Source organism: Protopterus annectens, chromosome 1.part0 (genome assembly GCF_019279795.1).
Source record: "Protopterus annectens isolate FY-2018-M chromosome 1.part0, PAN1.0, whole genome shotgun sequence".
Classification (NCBI taxonomy): domain Eukaryota; kingdom Metazoa; phylum Chordata; order Ceratodontiformes; family Protopteridae; genus Protopterus; species Protopterus annectens.
The window spans coordinates 1,799,250,456-1,799,267,310 of record NC_056725.1 but is presented as its reverse complement, the minus strand read 5'-3'; the positions used below and the strand labels follow the sequence as shown (position 1 = coordinate 1,799,267,310).

Genomic DNA, 16,855 nt, shown 5'->3' with positions numbered 1-16,855 from the left:
CCATTACAGTGTTTCAGAAGTAAAACCTTCCCTCAGGTGTTTTAATGAATTACAAATGATATTGAAGATAATTTATAGCTGCACTTTGCAGGACTCCTTGAGTTTCATTTTGTTCAAATGAAGTTCACACTGATGTAAGTCATTTAATATGGTGTTAATGTTCTGAAATTCTGTTATTTCAGTGGCCGGAGTGGAAAAATAAGAGCACTCTCTATGAAAATTGGCCTGTTGTCTCTCTCCAAGGGACTTTTAGAAGACAAGTATAGACGTAAGTATACATTGGGATAAGATAGAGTTTTATGGTAATTTAGAAAATGATTGGCATCAGTGCCTCTGTTAGATGAGCTGTAAATTAAACAAAGTTAACAGTTGTTAATTCCATCACTGGTTTAATTGGTGATGCGTTTTATTTTGGTACTTGTACTTTATATTGCATTTTATTAGTACCGGTTTTATATCATCTGAGTTTGTGTTATTGGCTTTGTGCACAAATAGTTGCCTGGTGCCAGTTTTGAGCATGGGGTGCATCTGTGATGGATGGCCTCCTCTACTAGCTCTGACTTTTCATGCCTTCCAGAATTCTGTCACAGGTTTACAAGATTTGTCACTAATTAGGCCTCCTTTGTCACCATAAGGGTGCACCAAAATATAGATATCTCACTGGTGTGTGTGTGTGTGTGTGTGTGTGTGTGTGTGTACAAATATATGTATGTATACGTGCACACACAGGCATATATATGTACTTGATTGCAGCTTAGGTTTCTGTTCATAACCCTGGGATGAAGTCATAGTCTGAGCAACCATGGATGTACTCGAAAGTGAAACCAGTAAAGCCTGAGCTAAATCATAGTGATAGTTGAGAACTGCAAGGCCAGTGGTCCTGTGTGGGGTCATCATTCCTCTTTTTCTCTTCTTACATGCAACTGAGGTATTATCTCAACTATTGGCATGTCTCTGTCTCAAGTCATTACCACTGTCCTACTTTCTTCAGCAGTCATTCCTTGTAAGTCTTCTCTCACGCAATACATCTATCTTATTGCTGGACACCCTTGTTTCATCTTGCTTTTTTTTCGGTCTGTCTGAAATCGTCTTGTAGGTTCATAGGTGTTTACTAGTCTAACAACCACAAGGGATTCTTAAGCGTAGTCATGCATCCCAAATCTCCAAGTCCTAATACCCTTGATAAGTGTAAGCAGGGGTTTGGGAGATGAACCATTTACAGGTTACCTGTGTCCATTAGAGATTTAGGTTCCAAACCAGGGATGAATTTCTAGTTTCCCATCCAGTTGTCCAAGTTGCACTTGAATTGGGTAAGCCTGTTCATAGAAGCGGTAGTCTCTGGGATACATACCTATCTCTCCAGCAGGACCTATTTATATCACAGGCAAGGTTTAAGTCTTTGGAATGGGTAATTCTGGTGCTGTTTGTTGTGTGGATGTGCAGGAGGTCCATCACAGTGGGGTCTGACAATGCCCTATATGCCTAAAATCTCCCCTCAGAAACCTGTAAGAAACAGAATTCACGGATAGGGCCTTGAGCCGGTCTGCATATGACATTTTACTTATGCCCTGTATTCTTTTAGTGAGGAACCTCTGTGGACATTCCAATTGTTGGATATGCCTGGTTAGGTACATACCAAAGGGGGTATTGTACTCCATGATAGGACTGATGAATGCCGAATACAGTGGAACAATGACTTCCTTGAACTTGGATGCCATACCTTTGTTTATAAGTTGTGCAATATAGAATGATTTCCTCACCACTGTAGACACATAATGGTCAAAGGCTAGATTACTATCTGTGTGTGTCCCCAAGTCCCTGACTACTGGGTCAGCTCTAAGGGGTGTGTTGTCAATGTGATAGTTACCAGGGATGGATGACTTTCCAAAGGATGCTGTTATGCATTTCTTGGCATTTAATTTTAGTACATGGCTCTGACACCAGTTGTTTGTCTGTGTCAGCCCCTCCTGGAGAACATGTGTGTCAGTGTGAGATTCAGTAACTGCTCCTAATTTGCAATCTTCTGCAAATTTAGTTGGCCAGAGACCACTGACATTGGCCTTGACTCTGAGAAGTAAATGCTAAAAAGAAGCGGCCCAAGGTGTGATCCCTGAGGGACTCCACTTGTGACTGGCCTCTTTGTAGAGGTGGACTCCCCAATTCTAACTTCCTGGGTCCCTTCTGAGAGCCAGCTGGCTATCCACTGGTTGAACTACAGGTATGTACCTAACCTCTTGAGTTTGTCAACAATGCCCGAGTGGGGTATTGTGTCAAACGCTTGGCCAGGTCAAGGTAGGCATTGTGAACAATTTTGCCCTCCTCTTTTGCTTTGGTGACCTTCTCAAAGAAGTCTACCAGGTTGAGTAGGCATAATCTACCCTTGACGAAAACAAACTGGGTTGGGTCCCATGTTTGGAGGTTTGCTGTATCTCTGTTGATCTTCTCCATGATAATTCTTTCCATGGCTTTACATAAAAGACTAGTGAGACTTATGGGTCTGTTGATTCCAGAGTCTATAGATGGCCCACCTTTGTGCAGAGGGATAACTGTTACCTTTCTCCATTTATGAAGCAGAAAAGCTGTTTGGAAGCTACAGTGAAATAGTAATTCCAGAGGCCCTAATAGGTCATGTTTCATGCTATTTAGAAGGCATCCTATGGTATTGTCTGGGCCCGTTGATGCAGTGTTCTTGGTCTTAAGAGAGAGCATTAAGGACCTGTTCCCTAGTGATAACAGGAGGAGTTATATTTGATGATATTTCCTGAAAGAAAGGTGAGTGGGAGAGAGGGGTAAATGTGGAGCTGAATTTATTAACCAGAGGTTTACTACGTCTTCTGGCTCAGTATAGGTGACTCCATTTACAATGAGCTGTACACACAATTGTGTATTGCCTTTGAGGTTGCGGACATAACTAAAGAATGCCTTGTGGTTGTCCTTGGCCAGAGAAGCCAAACGTACCTCAAATTTGGCTTTAGTAGACTTTTTGTCCTCTGAGGAGTTTGTTTAGTTTGATGAGAGTGCTTTTATCCTGCTGGGTGCTGCACTTCCTAATTTTTTGCCATGATTTTCTTCCTCCTGTTATACAGCCGATTGATTTTGTGATTCCACCGGGGGGCTTTTTTTTTGAGTTAGTTGTGCACTTCTTCCTGGTGAGTACAGCTGCCTCTGTGCAGCTATTAACATGTTTGCACAGGGTTTCTGTGAACAGTTCTGCGTAGGCAGCAGTGTTTTCAAGGTTTATGGGTGCTTGAAATTTTGCCAGGTTCTCACTTAATAGCAGGAGGTTAGCCTTAGAATAGTTCCTGAATATTATTACAGGTATAGCTGTGGGTCCAGGTTTCCTTTTTATTTTAAAGGAGACCATTTTGTGATCTAACCTTACCAGGGAAGGCATTACAGTAGGCTGTGTGCAGCACTCTTCCATATTAGTGAAGACCAGATCAAGTATGTTTGCACCCCTGGTTGGTGTATTGACTGTCTGGTCCAGGGAGTTTGTGTTTACAAAATCCAGGAATCTCTGTGCATGTACATTTGTTGTCATGTAGGATTCCCAGTTAATAGTGGTGTAATTAAAGTCATCCATGACTATGGCATTGGGTTGGATGGTTAGTGTTCCTAATAAGTTTAAATACATGGTGTGGATTTCCTGGGTCATAGAGGGGGACATATAGCTTGCAAGGAAATGGTATTGGATTTTGCCTATGGTGATTTGAACATGGATCAGCTCAAGTGCATTGTCCTGTTTGCCCATCCCTGAAGTATATTTATCTTTGATGTAAACAGAGACACCTCCACTTTAGTCCCTGCCTGTGAAGTAGCTGGTCTAAATGTGTCAAAGGCATTATAACCTAGCACTGTTGGTGCGCTCTCCGTGGCTTTAAACCATGTCTCAGTGACCACACAGACATCAGCATTCTCTAGGGTAAAGAGAGCTTCTAGAGAGTGGAGTTTTTTGTTTAGACTCCAAGCATTGAGCAGTAATACCTTTAGATTTTCTTGGTTTTGATTTGCTATCTTGGAAGTACTTTCAGTTTGGTCTTGAGCCTAGTGTTAACCATAGAGCCTTCTCTGACTACTGTTTGCATCTGATTGTGGCAACTAGTAGTTTATGCTGTGGGCCATCTGTTTCACTGGGGGGGTGACTTTGCAATTTCTGATTATACCCCAGTGCCCTTTTGTTATTAGGAGGACATCTTTCTGAAGGATCTTGAGACTGTCTTGCTGAACCATGTCTTGACAACATCAGGCCATTTGCCAGACAGAAGTCTAGAATGCCCTCTTCTTTATTCCTATTGCCCCACCCATCTGGACGTATTCAGTCTCTCATATCCTGTTCTGTCTGTTTGGATCTGTGCATTCAGGATCTCCAGTTATCAACACTAAATCATGTTGTTCTGCTTTATCTAGTATGTCCTGCAGTTGCCATCAGAATGCAACCTCTTCCTTGCATTCACAACGCTGCTCTAGGGCATAGGTTGAGGTTATTTATGAATACTGCCTTAGCCTTACACAGAAGTCTGACTCCCACAAGTCTGTCACCAATTCTGATTAAATACCTCAGTCTTCTGAAGCATCTCCATCACCACAATCCCCACACCATTTCTGGTATATCCTCCTCCTGTGTCTCCTGGATGCACAGGGTGTCCAACCTCCTGTGTACCATCATGGCATCCACTTCCAAACCACCATCTTTCTCTCAACAAAACTATCCCAGGTAACTCAAGCTGTGGAACTGGACACTGGCTGGCAGTAGCTTATTGACCCAGAGCTGTTGGGCTTTATGGTGGCCACACACTGGTCAATAAGGGCACATAGAAACCTATCCTCATTAGCATAGGTCCCTGATATAGGTCAGTGTAGGCTGGGTCCTCAACTTACTTATCAAAAGCAGATACCCATACCCATGTTTGGTGACATTGGTCATTGTGAACCAAATCTGTTGAGCCAAGTCATCTTCTCTTTACATGTGCATGTATTCAAACTATTGCAGTCTGTTCTCATAGTCCTTCTCTGCATTTGGCACTGTTTTGGCTTCAGCTTTCATACCTTCATTTCTTTGTCTTGTCCCATAGTGTTCATTTTACTACATAGCTTAGGCTCTTCATCACCTCAAGCTTCCTTAGTTGCTCTGTCTTCACTGCCCAGGTTCCTGTATCATACAGAAGCACTGCAAATGCCACTGTTTATTTATTTGAATTTTTTAACCAAGGTAAAGCACTGATCACAAATGACTGTCAATCTCAGTCCTGGGAAAAGCACAGCAATACAATTAGTTTATTCAGTACAAATGGTGTCAGTGTAATACAATATGTTCAGCAGGTCAGAGTAATGCAACAATAAGGTAAGTGTACTTGAGCATCCAGTATGAGAAATTATTTACATTATACAGCTGACTGAAGTTGGAATGAGCTCGTGCATTAACAACAAGCAAATCAAATATTAAGGTAAGTGTGATATATAGAGGAGTATAGGGAGTAAGAAAGTTATTAACAGTTGTATTGTTTTGTATCATACCTTTCAACTGTTCAGATTTTCACAGAATGTCCAGATTTTCCCTCATATTTTTGGCCTGTTGCTCATAAAATTTGTAGTTCTGGCAAATAATTGAGGATTTAAGTCACCAAATAATACTAAATAGTGACAGACATTTGTGTTTCAGACTTCACATCCTACAGAAAATAGATAATTCAAAACCTTTTATTCTAGCAACTTTTTAAGTTAATAGAAGCAATATGTAAAATCTGTCCCTATTTTTGGGCCTTTGCCCCCCTATTATTTCTCTCTTTGTCCAGATTTCTTGTGCTTAGAGGTTGAGGTATGTTTTGTACACGTTACTTTTCGACTGCTTTAACATTCTCCTGTTGCACATTATCCGGGCAGTTTGTAACATTTTACTGCAGAACCTCTGATTCTAGCTTTGACCTCCTCATTCAGACTTACTTTCTTCTCCGCTACACTTCCCAGTCACTTGAAGCAGATAAGTTCTTCCACTGTTTTCCCTTCAGTCATTGGATCCATTAATACTAATCCTGGTTCTGGGAGTTTGAACCGGGTCCATGTTCCGCTACAGAAAACTCCAAAACTTGAATGGCAAAATATTGAATGTAAAGCAGCAAAACGTAAAATTATCGAACAGTGACAGATTTGAAAATTCATTGAATGGCCATAGTTGGCCAACAACTAAGAAGTAATATGATGCAATAAGGTATGTGAAGGGAAACCTTTTAAATTTGCCCTATTCCTCACTGTAGTGTGATCTCGGAGTTAGTATATAAAGTATGGGGGGGCACAGGCCCCCACCTTGCTTGATTCTGTTTGCGATGTTGGCTGACTATGGCTATTCGATATTTTTTTTTTTCGCTGTTGTCTTTGATAATTTTCTCTCTCCCTATTTTATATTTGATATTTTGCTGTTCAAGTTTTGTAGTTTTTGGTAGCCAAACATAGACCTGTTTGAACCATTGTAGGACTGCCCAAGTCAACTTTCTTTGGACCTGTGTAGGGTGTTATATTCCAGCGTTAGGTCTGTCTACAACAAGACCAGCTTCATTGCAATCTTGCTAGGTGATGCTGGACTCACATTTTTGATCAATGTTTGACATATCTTTTAAGTGTTTATGTCTATATTAGCTAAAAGAATGTCAAAGTTGTTGCCAAAATTGATAAACATGGATCAATGTGGTTTTGTGGAGGGGAGACAAACATTTGATAATATTAATAGAACAGCGATGCTCCGGAGGGAAGTAGATTATAAGAAAATCCTGCTGCTGTTAGTGGGTCTTGATGCAGAGGAAGCATATGATAAAGTAAGCTGGGTTTTTATGAGTAGGGCAGTGGAAGCAATTTACATTCCATAATACTTCACTTCTTGCATGCAATCCTTCATATATCCTCCTAATTAGCCTTATTGAAGTAGGAGGATTCCTCTCTGATAAGTTGTGTTAGAACAGAGGAATCGAGTAGGGATGTCCTCTTTCCCCTTTGTTGTTTGCTTGATATTTATAGCCGTTTGCAAAGAAAATAAGGTACTCAGAAATGCATCGGATATAATTGGTGCAATCAAGAAAAGTTGACTTTATTCACATATGATATTGTTTTGTGCCTGATAAATCCAAAAAATTATATCTCCGTGTTGTGGAACATTTTGAGACAGTTTCAGGTTTTTTCAAGATATAAAATTAATGAAGATAAAACAAAGATTGTAACCGTAAATTATGTACCCACACATGAATTGGTTCAGCAATTTCAATATTTATAGGGACATAATAATATGAAATATTTAGGAGTATGAATTAAAAGGGCTCTTGATGTTCTTCGTGTTTTACTGTTGCAGTCATTACATTTGGGTAATCTGCTAGCAGGTTGCCCTCAGTCGGCCTGAATTCCAAAGTGTTGGGTCCTGCGTCAGTTGCTGTCTCCTCTTCCATGCCGTCAGGTCGTCAGGGGTATAAAACATGCAGCTGACGCCATTTTCTTTAGTCTTTCTTGCCGCGCGGTGCCCGAAGCAGAAGCATTTCACAAGTGCCGGTCGGCCGACTACTGAAATATTTGCGTTTGAGTTTCAGAACCGAAGTCTTCAATAAAGCTAAGTACCCCGTTGGGGAAACTTTTTTTCTTGCTTTTTACCGATGTCAGAAAAAGTTAATAATTGTATTACTTGTGGGAAGCAAATACATCATAAGGATTTCCATTTATACTGTATTCCTTGCCTAGGCCCTGATCACAACGTGCCTGGCTGTCGGTTTTGTGGTAAATTTAACCAACACACTAGTAAGTGTTGGTATATTTTTACATCTAAGTATTTTGGAAACGGATTTAACTACCCAGAGATGTCATTGGATAGCAATCCGACTACCTGAGTACATAAAAAACGCAAGGAAAAGGACAGAGAAAGGCAGTCGAGATCCAAAACCGACGACGAAGCTTCTCCTAAGCCAGTCGCCGGTACTCAGTGAGGTGCTTTCTCAGCCCCTAATACCTGCTACCTTCGAGTCGCAGGCCTCTACCGACATCCATGTGGAGTCCGGCATGCCGCAAGATAATCAAGGTATTGGACCGACGGATGTATCTCCCTCGGATGGGTCCAGAGCCGCTGAGCAGGCACCGGCTTCTGAGGGTGTATTCAGACCTCAACATTTTTATATCAAACCGACAAAAGCTGCAAAACCAAAGGCAAAGACATGTTCTAAAACTAAAAAACCGACACCTGAGCCACGTGCACAGGCCTCTATGCCTAAAAAAACAGATGATCAAAATGGCTGAAGACCTCATTACCTTGATCAGGGGTACCCATCCCCCTCCAGATAAGAGGCCTAGGCAAGACACTGACTATGAATCTTCAGATATTTCTTCTGATCAGGAATTATCTTTACCTCCTTATTGAGGATTCTGATGCTGAGGAGTCTATTCCATCTGCATCTCCTCCTGAGGATTATTCATTTGGAGAAACTTTGCATACTTTGAGGGAGCATTTTCACTGGGAGAGTCAAGACTTCTCAGAATCAAAAAAGAGGCTCAGGGATTTTCTCCTTCTCCCTCACTTTTCCCCCTGTGTTAGACATTGTGGATGATGTTTTTTCAGAGTCAAGCCTGACCCCTGACTCATTATCTCCGGCTCCCAGTAAGCCTGACAGGTATTACAGGGTCCCTGACTCTCATAAATTTTTATTTAGAAACCCTGCTGCTAATCCTGAAACTATTTCACAGGGTCCAAAGGGAGTTAAGGCCTCAACAGCAAAAAACCCTACCCCCTCCGACAGAGATTCAAGGGTGCTAGACAAATGGGGGAAAAAGGTTTATACATCTGCAACCTTTGCAATCAGGGCCTTAAACTGTCAATTTCATATGCTTAAGTTCCAACAACATGTTATGGGATTGCTGAAACAGAAAATGATGTTGATTTCAGAATGTGCAGAAAATAAGGAATTGCAGGAATTATTGCATGCAGCTGAACAAGTTGGAAAGCATACTTTGCAATATGGTTTTGATTCCTTAGAGGCCTCCTGCAGGGCCACAATTACTGGATCAGTGATTAGGAGGCATGCCTGGTTAGGAACAAAATTTGCCTGATCATGTTAAAGCTAAATTGCTAGATGCACCTTTACAGCATGATTCTCTGTTTGGTATTAAGGCAGAAGAGGTTTTAAAGAAAATGGAAGACGAAGCTAAGTCTATGCAAACTGTTAAAGATTTCTTATAGGTGCAGCCACCTAGATTCAGTAGACACTGGTCTACAAAAAATTGGTCCTTTCCTGTATCAGACAGAGCTCAAAGGGGCAAATACAGATGTCCTAAGGGTTCCAAGTACCAGGCTCAAGACTCATACAGGTCAATGCAATGGGGCGTATCCACCTCCAAATCTGGAGGAGATGAAGTGCAAACCTACAGAAAGCAATCACAATGCCTTCCCTCTGCCTACACCAAGCACTTATTTTTTGGCAGCACCCATATGGGGGAAAATTAGCACTTTTTGCTCAAAATTGGCAGTTAATAACCCAGGACAAGTGGGTACTGAACATCGTATCACAGGGATACAGATTCCATTTCCACACTCTGCCAATGACAAATGGTTGTCCAGACCTGCCAAAAAACCAATGGGCAGAGGCACAGAAACAGGTTTCTTCCCTCATGGATATGGGGGCCATTCAGACAGTACCAGAACAGGAAAGAGGACAAGGTTTTTACTCGACTGTTCTTGGTACCCAGAAAGGACAAGGCCTGACGGCCAGTACTGGATGTATCAAATCTGAATACATACCTGGACATTCCAAAATTCAAAATGCTCACTTTGCAACAGCTTCTGCCCATGCTGGGCAAGAATGCTTGGCTGGTGACTTTAGACTTAAAAGAGGCATACCTGCATGTCCCAGTAAGACAGTCATGCAGAAGATACCTCAAATTCAAGGTTGGCTTAATGCATTACCAATTCTCTGCACTGCCCTTTGGCTTATCTACTGCGCCCAGGGTCTTTACAAAGTGCCTGGCACCAGTAATTGCATTTTGCAGACAAAGAAGTATTCAAATATATCCTTACTTGGACGACTGTCTCATTTAAGCAGAGAACAAGGACACTCTTTTACGACACCTGGCATTTGTGAAAAGGCTTCTAGCATGTCTAGGGTACACAGTAAACAAAAAGAAATCACAACTGGTACCCTCTCAAAAGTTAACATTCCTGGGTGCAAGCTTGCATACAACTGCCCAGATGGCTTGCCTCACGCCAGACAAACAAAGGCAACTGACTACTTGCTTCAAACTTATGGCAACAAAAACCCAGTCTTCTGCAAGACAAATTCTGCAGGCTCTGGGCTTCATGGCATCCTGCATCCTACTAATTCCATATGCAAAACTGCATACGAGGAAACTTCAATGGTACCTAAAAGGTTTATGAAGTCAACATTCACACAGTCTGGAAACAATGATTTCTCTCATCCCCTGCATGCAACAGGAGTTTCTGTGGTGGGCAAAGGCCTGTCACCAAAACATGGGACGGCCCTTCACTATACCCCTGCCAGCCAAACCTTAACAGATGCATCAGATTATGCCTGGGGGGCCCACATGGAAGGAAGATGCTTTCAGGGCATATGGGCACTAAATCAAATGCATCTACATATAAACCGGAAAGAGATGCTAGCTGTTCAAAATGCCCTAACAGCCTTCAAGGACGTACTTCATCCAGGACAACTACTGATAAAGACAGACAACACCACAGTCATGTGGTATATAAACAAGCTAGGGGGCACACACTCATACCCCCTTTGCAGATTAGCCATGGCACTGTGGGACACAGCTTTGACCTAACAAATAAATCTTCAAGCTCAACTCCTGCCAGGAAAACAGAACTCTCTGGTAGACTATTTAAGCAGAAACCTTATGGATCCTCACGAGTAGAAACTAAATCCACAAGTATTCAGCATGATAACAGAGAAATGGGGGGAGCCCAGACATCTATTTACCTCTCCTCAAAATTATCAATTGAAAAGATTCTGCACAAGGACTTATCACAGACCAGCATGGACAGGGCCGGCCTTAGCCGAAATGGCGCCCTAGGCGAAGTAGTGCTGTGGTGCCCCTTAAGCCGCACCCACACCACACTCATGAAATACCCCTATTTGAGCCGCACCCACTGACTGGGTCATTCCCCAAGAAAGCCATTCCAGTCATTTCCTTAAAATTATTTAAATACATCAGAAGAAAGTAGTTAAACTGCAGCTACCTTTGCATATGTATTTTCTACGTGAAATACCAGAGCCAGATCATGGTCAAATAGGGTCCTAGGAAGGGTAATAGACCGCCACCCCAGAGCAGCCCCTCCTGCAGCAATCCCCAGCAGCAGCCCCCTCCTCAGCCATTCCAATGTTCCATTATTTGGTTACCTCACCAGTTACCATGCATACTGTTCTATTATTTGCTTCTACAATGATTACAGATATTGAAATAAAATAGCACAAACACAGATAGCCATTTGCTAAACAAACAGTCTCACAATGAAAACAGACTTAACATGAGCAGTAAACTTCTCTGCCCTTGAAACCCACATTCAGTGAACGGCATGAAAACCCACATTCAGTGAAACGGCATGAAACCACATTCAGTGAAACGGCATGAAACCCACATTCAGTGAACGGCATGAAAACCCACATTCAGTGAAACGGCATGAAAACCCACATTCAGTGAAACGGCATGAAAACCCACATTCAGTGAAACGGCATGAAAACCCACATTCAGTGAAATGGATCTGGTTGGTGGAGAATTAAGTTTACCTTTGGGCAGTTTTCAAAAGAGACTCCTTGCACACATTTATTAGGACCATGCATACATGCATTTATTCTTTGATTCACTTTCCTATTTATATTCCTTATATAATACAGCACCACTTGTTAGAATATGTTTTAAATTTCTAGTTTTAAACATTCTTTTAATAAGCAATGAAACAAAATGTATGAACCAATAACTACCATTTCAGAAAATTTCAACAATAAAAAGGCCACTCATTCTGTCATTACAATTGAGTTTATATTAAAAACATGAACGTTTACTTACCCGGACACCTAAATGCTGACAAATATTCCGTAAATACATGGAATGCCCTAAACCGTGAAATTCAAAAACTCGAAATGTCATACTTGTCCCATCCCACCGCCCGCTACATACTACCTACACAAACAAACTAAATAAACCACATACATACACTAACCAAAACCCTACTTCTAACCCTAAAGTAAAACCTTCTTCTAACCCTACACTAAATCTTGCATATACCACCATGTATGCACTTAACCTGCACCCTAACACTAAGGTCCATAACTATGACACTTACCTTAAAAAGCTATACCCAAACAAACTAAATCCACAAACATACACTTAATAAAACTCTACTTCTAACCCTACACTAACTCTAACATACATTACCATCTATGGACTTACCTTAAGAAGAAGTAACGTCATCTGAATTCCACATTAAAGAAGTATGTAACTAATGAAGAGGATGCTATTGGCAAACAACTTTACATATTAATGTTTTTATCTACAAATTCAGTGCCTGCTACCCTTGAAAAATTAATTGCCTATATTACATTAAAAAATTGGTAAGTTGGTGATATTGCAATAGGAAATGACTAAGAAGTTCATGGTCACTTGCTTCTGTCCAACAATACGTCTCATCAACATCAGAAATGCTCTCTCCACTTTGGGAACGCATAATTGACAACTTTAAGGGGCTGGCTGCATACTTCCTAGTGCCAAACCAAACATTAGCTTTTAATCTATTGAACTAGACACATTTTGACAGAACCAGACTTCTGAGAACAGGCATGGTGGCAGTTCAGCTTCCACCTATGGAAAACAGTCTAGAATGGTACTGTATCATTACCAACAAACTGAATAACTAAAGATTCCTACAAGCCTGCAAAATATTAGACTGACACCACAAATGGAAAGAGAATAAGCTTAACATTAATCTGCCCCTTGCATGACTAGTTCTCCATTCAATGACACACACCCTTGACCCAAAATGTGGACTGTAAATAAATTATAGTTTTTTTTCTTTAAATTTACTAAGGGTTGTAACATTGTATTTTACTAACCTTACCACTTGCTGAAAAAGACCACATTGATGATAAACAAAATAAATAAGGGGCTTTTGGTGGAGACTCACTTAAACTTTCAACCTACAATAAAACAGATTAAAAAACTATAACATTCAGTTATCAGGGTATTTTTATTCAATATATCAGTACACATAGGCCTTTCATATACTGCCACATCCAAAGCTTGTGCTCACATGAAGTCAGAAACAGTGCTTAAAAAGACACCATAGATTAACTTTCGTACTTTACATTGTACCATAAACAGTGTTATTGTGACCTGCCTTGCTGTTATCAATAAAACACATTTTTGTTGACTTTTTTGATCTACAAAAACACTAATATAAAACTGCTTAAGATCAATCCTACATTAAAACTTCAGTATTCGAAAAATGTAAACTTGTATAAAAAACACACTTAAAATAAATGCAACCACGCTGCTCATTTAAGCTATATATATATATATATATATATATATGTATAAACACTATAAACACTAGATATATATATTTATAATTATCTTAAGTGGCAAATCACAGAACTACAAATTTTATCTGGACAGTTGAGAGGTATGTTGCATACACGCAGCTGCTTTCTGTCACATAGCAATAAACACACACACACAAACACACTTACTGTCTCACGAAACAACACACATGCATTCTCTTTCACACAAAACCTAAACTGGTTTAAATTCCACACACTCGTACTCTCTCATACAACACACAGACACACACCTTCCATTTCTACACACATCTACTCTCTTACACAGTAACACATGCACTTTCTCATTCAAACAGAACGACTAATTTAAATTCCATACACATACATACATACATACATACATACACACATACTTTTTCTCGCATACAGTAACCCGGTTTAAACTACACAGACACACACACAAATACATTTACTTACCTCCTTTTTAAACGAAATGGCCACATGTATACACACGGAATTAATCCCTATCTTGAAGTGCTAGTTTAATTTCCGCGTGCCACCACAGAACGTCTTTACATCAGTGGTGTTGGCGTACATGCGTATGATGCGCATATATTTCTCCTGAAAGGTGGAGTGAAGCTTTTTTTATTTTTTTTAAAGTAGTTGTTGATTGGCCACACTACAGGTTTAAAAGTGGGAGGGCACTCACCGCTCGCCTTATGATTCCGGCGCTCTGTGGTTTATTTATTCATTTTAATTAATGTACTTTTCTTATTATGCGTTCGCATAATAAAACAAGTAAATTAATTAAAATAAATAAATAAATGAAGACAAACTGCGCCCTTTACTAGGCTGGCCTGTACGGCGCCCTAGGCGGTTGCCTAGTTCGCCTATGCCTAAGGCCGGCCGTGAGCATGGAAAGTGGATGCCCTATCCTTCAGTTAGAAAAAACTATCAGTTTACGCCTTCCTTCCTCTGCCTCTTCTACCCAAGGTCCTCCTAAAAGTCAGACAAGAGAAGCCAAAGATTATTTTAATTGCCACGGACTGGCCCTGCCAATACTGGTACCAAACCCTAAGGAACTTGTCTCAATACCCAGCTTGGACCTTGCCTCAAAGACCACAACTACTGTCCCAGCAAAACAATCAGATCCTGCACAATCAACTACAGACTCTGAACCTGGCAGCATGGCTAATCATGTAATCATACGAACGACACCTCTCAGTAAAGCTGTAATGGATGTCATTTTGGAAGCCAGAAGTTCTAGTACTAGAAAATCTTATGCTGACAAATGGAAGAGATTCTGTGCTTGGAATCGAGCACAAGGAACTGATGCAGCAGAACTACATATTCCTCAGATATTACAATACTTAACTGAGATGCTTGACAAAGGCCTATCTTTCTCATCAATCAAAATCCATGCCTCTGCCATTTCGACTCATTACAATACAGAGCCACCCGTCTTTTCTCATCCTTTACTAAAGCAGTATCTTAGAGGAGCCAAAAACCTAAGGCCTCCTAGATCATCACCATTACCTGCATGGGACCTCAATTATGTGTTGGAAAAGCTCACCCTGCCTCCATTTGAACCAGCTGCTACCGCTGATATAACGTTCTTATCATGGAAGACAGTTCTGCTACTAGCAATTACTTCAGCAAAAAGAGTTTCAGAGCTACAGGCCCTCATGGCTGTAGAGCCTTTTATCATATTTTACCCAGACAGAGTGTCTCTGAGGACAAATCCTACTTTTATGCCTAAGGTGGTTTCCAGTGTGGCTCTTAACCAAACAATTCGTCTACCAACTTTTTATCCAAATCCACAGAACAAAGGGGAGAAAATTCTGCATTCCTTGGACGTACACAGACAGTTAAGATTCTACTTGAGCAGGACAAAAGCTCTTAGAAAAACTGAGGAATTACTAGTGTCATATGCTGCAGGATCAGAAGGAAAGGCTATTTCAAAGCAGACAATTTCAAAGTGGATAAGCCACTGCATCCGTTTTTGCTACTTACACCATGGTAAACTTGTGCCCAAGGGCATTAGGTCTCATTCCACCAGAGCTGCAGCTACTTCGGCAGCCTTTCTCAGAGGAGTACCAACCAAAGACATTCTAGAGGCTGCTACTTGGAGTTCTGTTCACACCTTTACAAAGCATTACCATTTGCCTCTCTACTCTAAGTGCAGGGCAGGATTTGCCACTGCAGTGCTGCAGGGCCTTATAGCCGCACCTAATGCTGTTTAGCTCCAGCCTCCCAACCATAGCTTTGGGATTCTACCCAAATGTAATGACTGCAGCAGTGAAACACACAGAACATAGTACAGTTGTGTACACTTACCATAAATGTAGATGTTAGAGTGTATTCACTGTTGCAGTCCAGGTTACCCTCCCACCCATCCCCTGTCATTCTACAGTTTATCTTTCCTTCTCCATCTTCTACAACCTATGTGGTGTATTTGCTTGTAGATGAAGGTAAAGTTTATATTGATGCATGTATATTGATATGTGTGTGTGTATATATATATATATATCTATATAAAATATTGCTACCTTTTTGGGGGCACCTGACATCGGGGGCAAGAAAAACTAAAGAAAATGGCATTGGCTGCATGTTTTATATCCCTGACGACCTGACGTCATGGAAGAGGAGACAGCAACCGACGCAGGACCCAAGACTTTGGAATTCAGGCAGACTGAGGGCAACCTGCCAGCAGATTAACCAAATGTAATGACTGCAGCAGTGAATACACTCGAACATCTACATTTATGGTAAGTGTACACAACTGTACTTTATAGTAGCTAAAGATATGTGGGAAGAGACTAAAAGAATAATACAAAAACTGAGAAAATAGAAGCTCTTGTTCATAGTAAAGTGCAAAGAGTGAAATGTTTTTAGTATCTTTGGTTTTATATACAGGTCAGGCGTATTTTTATCAATGAATGAAGTTGTGGACAGTAATTATTACAGCTGAAGGAATTTATCTGGGAAGGGAAGCGGGCAAGAGTTAAGTGGGATAAGTTACTCCTTCCTATAGAACAAGGTGGTTTAGAATTACCTGATTTAAAGGGATATTTCAGACTTGCACAGTTTAGGCTCATATGCATGACACAAGTAGAAGGTTATATTTCAAAATGTAAAGGCTTAATGATAAAACAGGAGGAAGTTTAAGAAGTAGAGAAAGAGTGGGATTTTGGATGCAGATCCTGAAGGAGTGCATTCATTAATAGGCATACAGAATATTGTATTCATAAAGTAGCTGAAAGTATTTAAGAAATAAGCCAACACATGACTAGTAAATGGAGATTGTGCCGATAGGAATTACTCCA

The 16,855-nt window shown here is 40.7% G+C and overlaps 1 protein-coding gene across 4 annotated transcripts in view; it reads left to right on the top strand.

Annotated features, from left to right (window-relative positions):
* UTRN (utrophin) overlaps nt 1-16,855 on the top strand; it is a 4,744,936-nt gene that overhangs the window by 4,217,351 nt on the left and 510,730 nt on the right. For all 4 annotated transcript variants that reach the window (XM_044069601.1, XM_044069592.1, XM_044069610.1 and 1 more), the window contains one exon: nt 183-268. In XM_044069601.1, the coding sequence (XP_043925536.1) occupies nt 183-268 (86 nt within the window). The remainder of the gene's footprint in view (nt 1-182; nt 269-16,855) is intronic.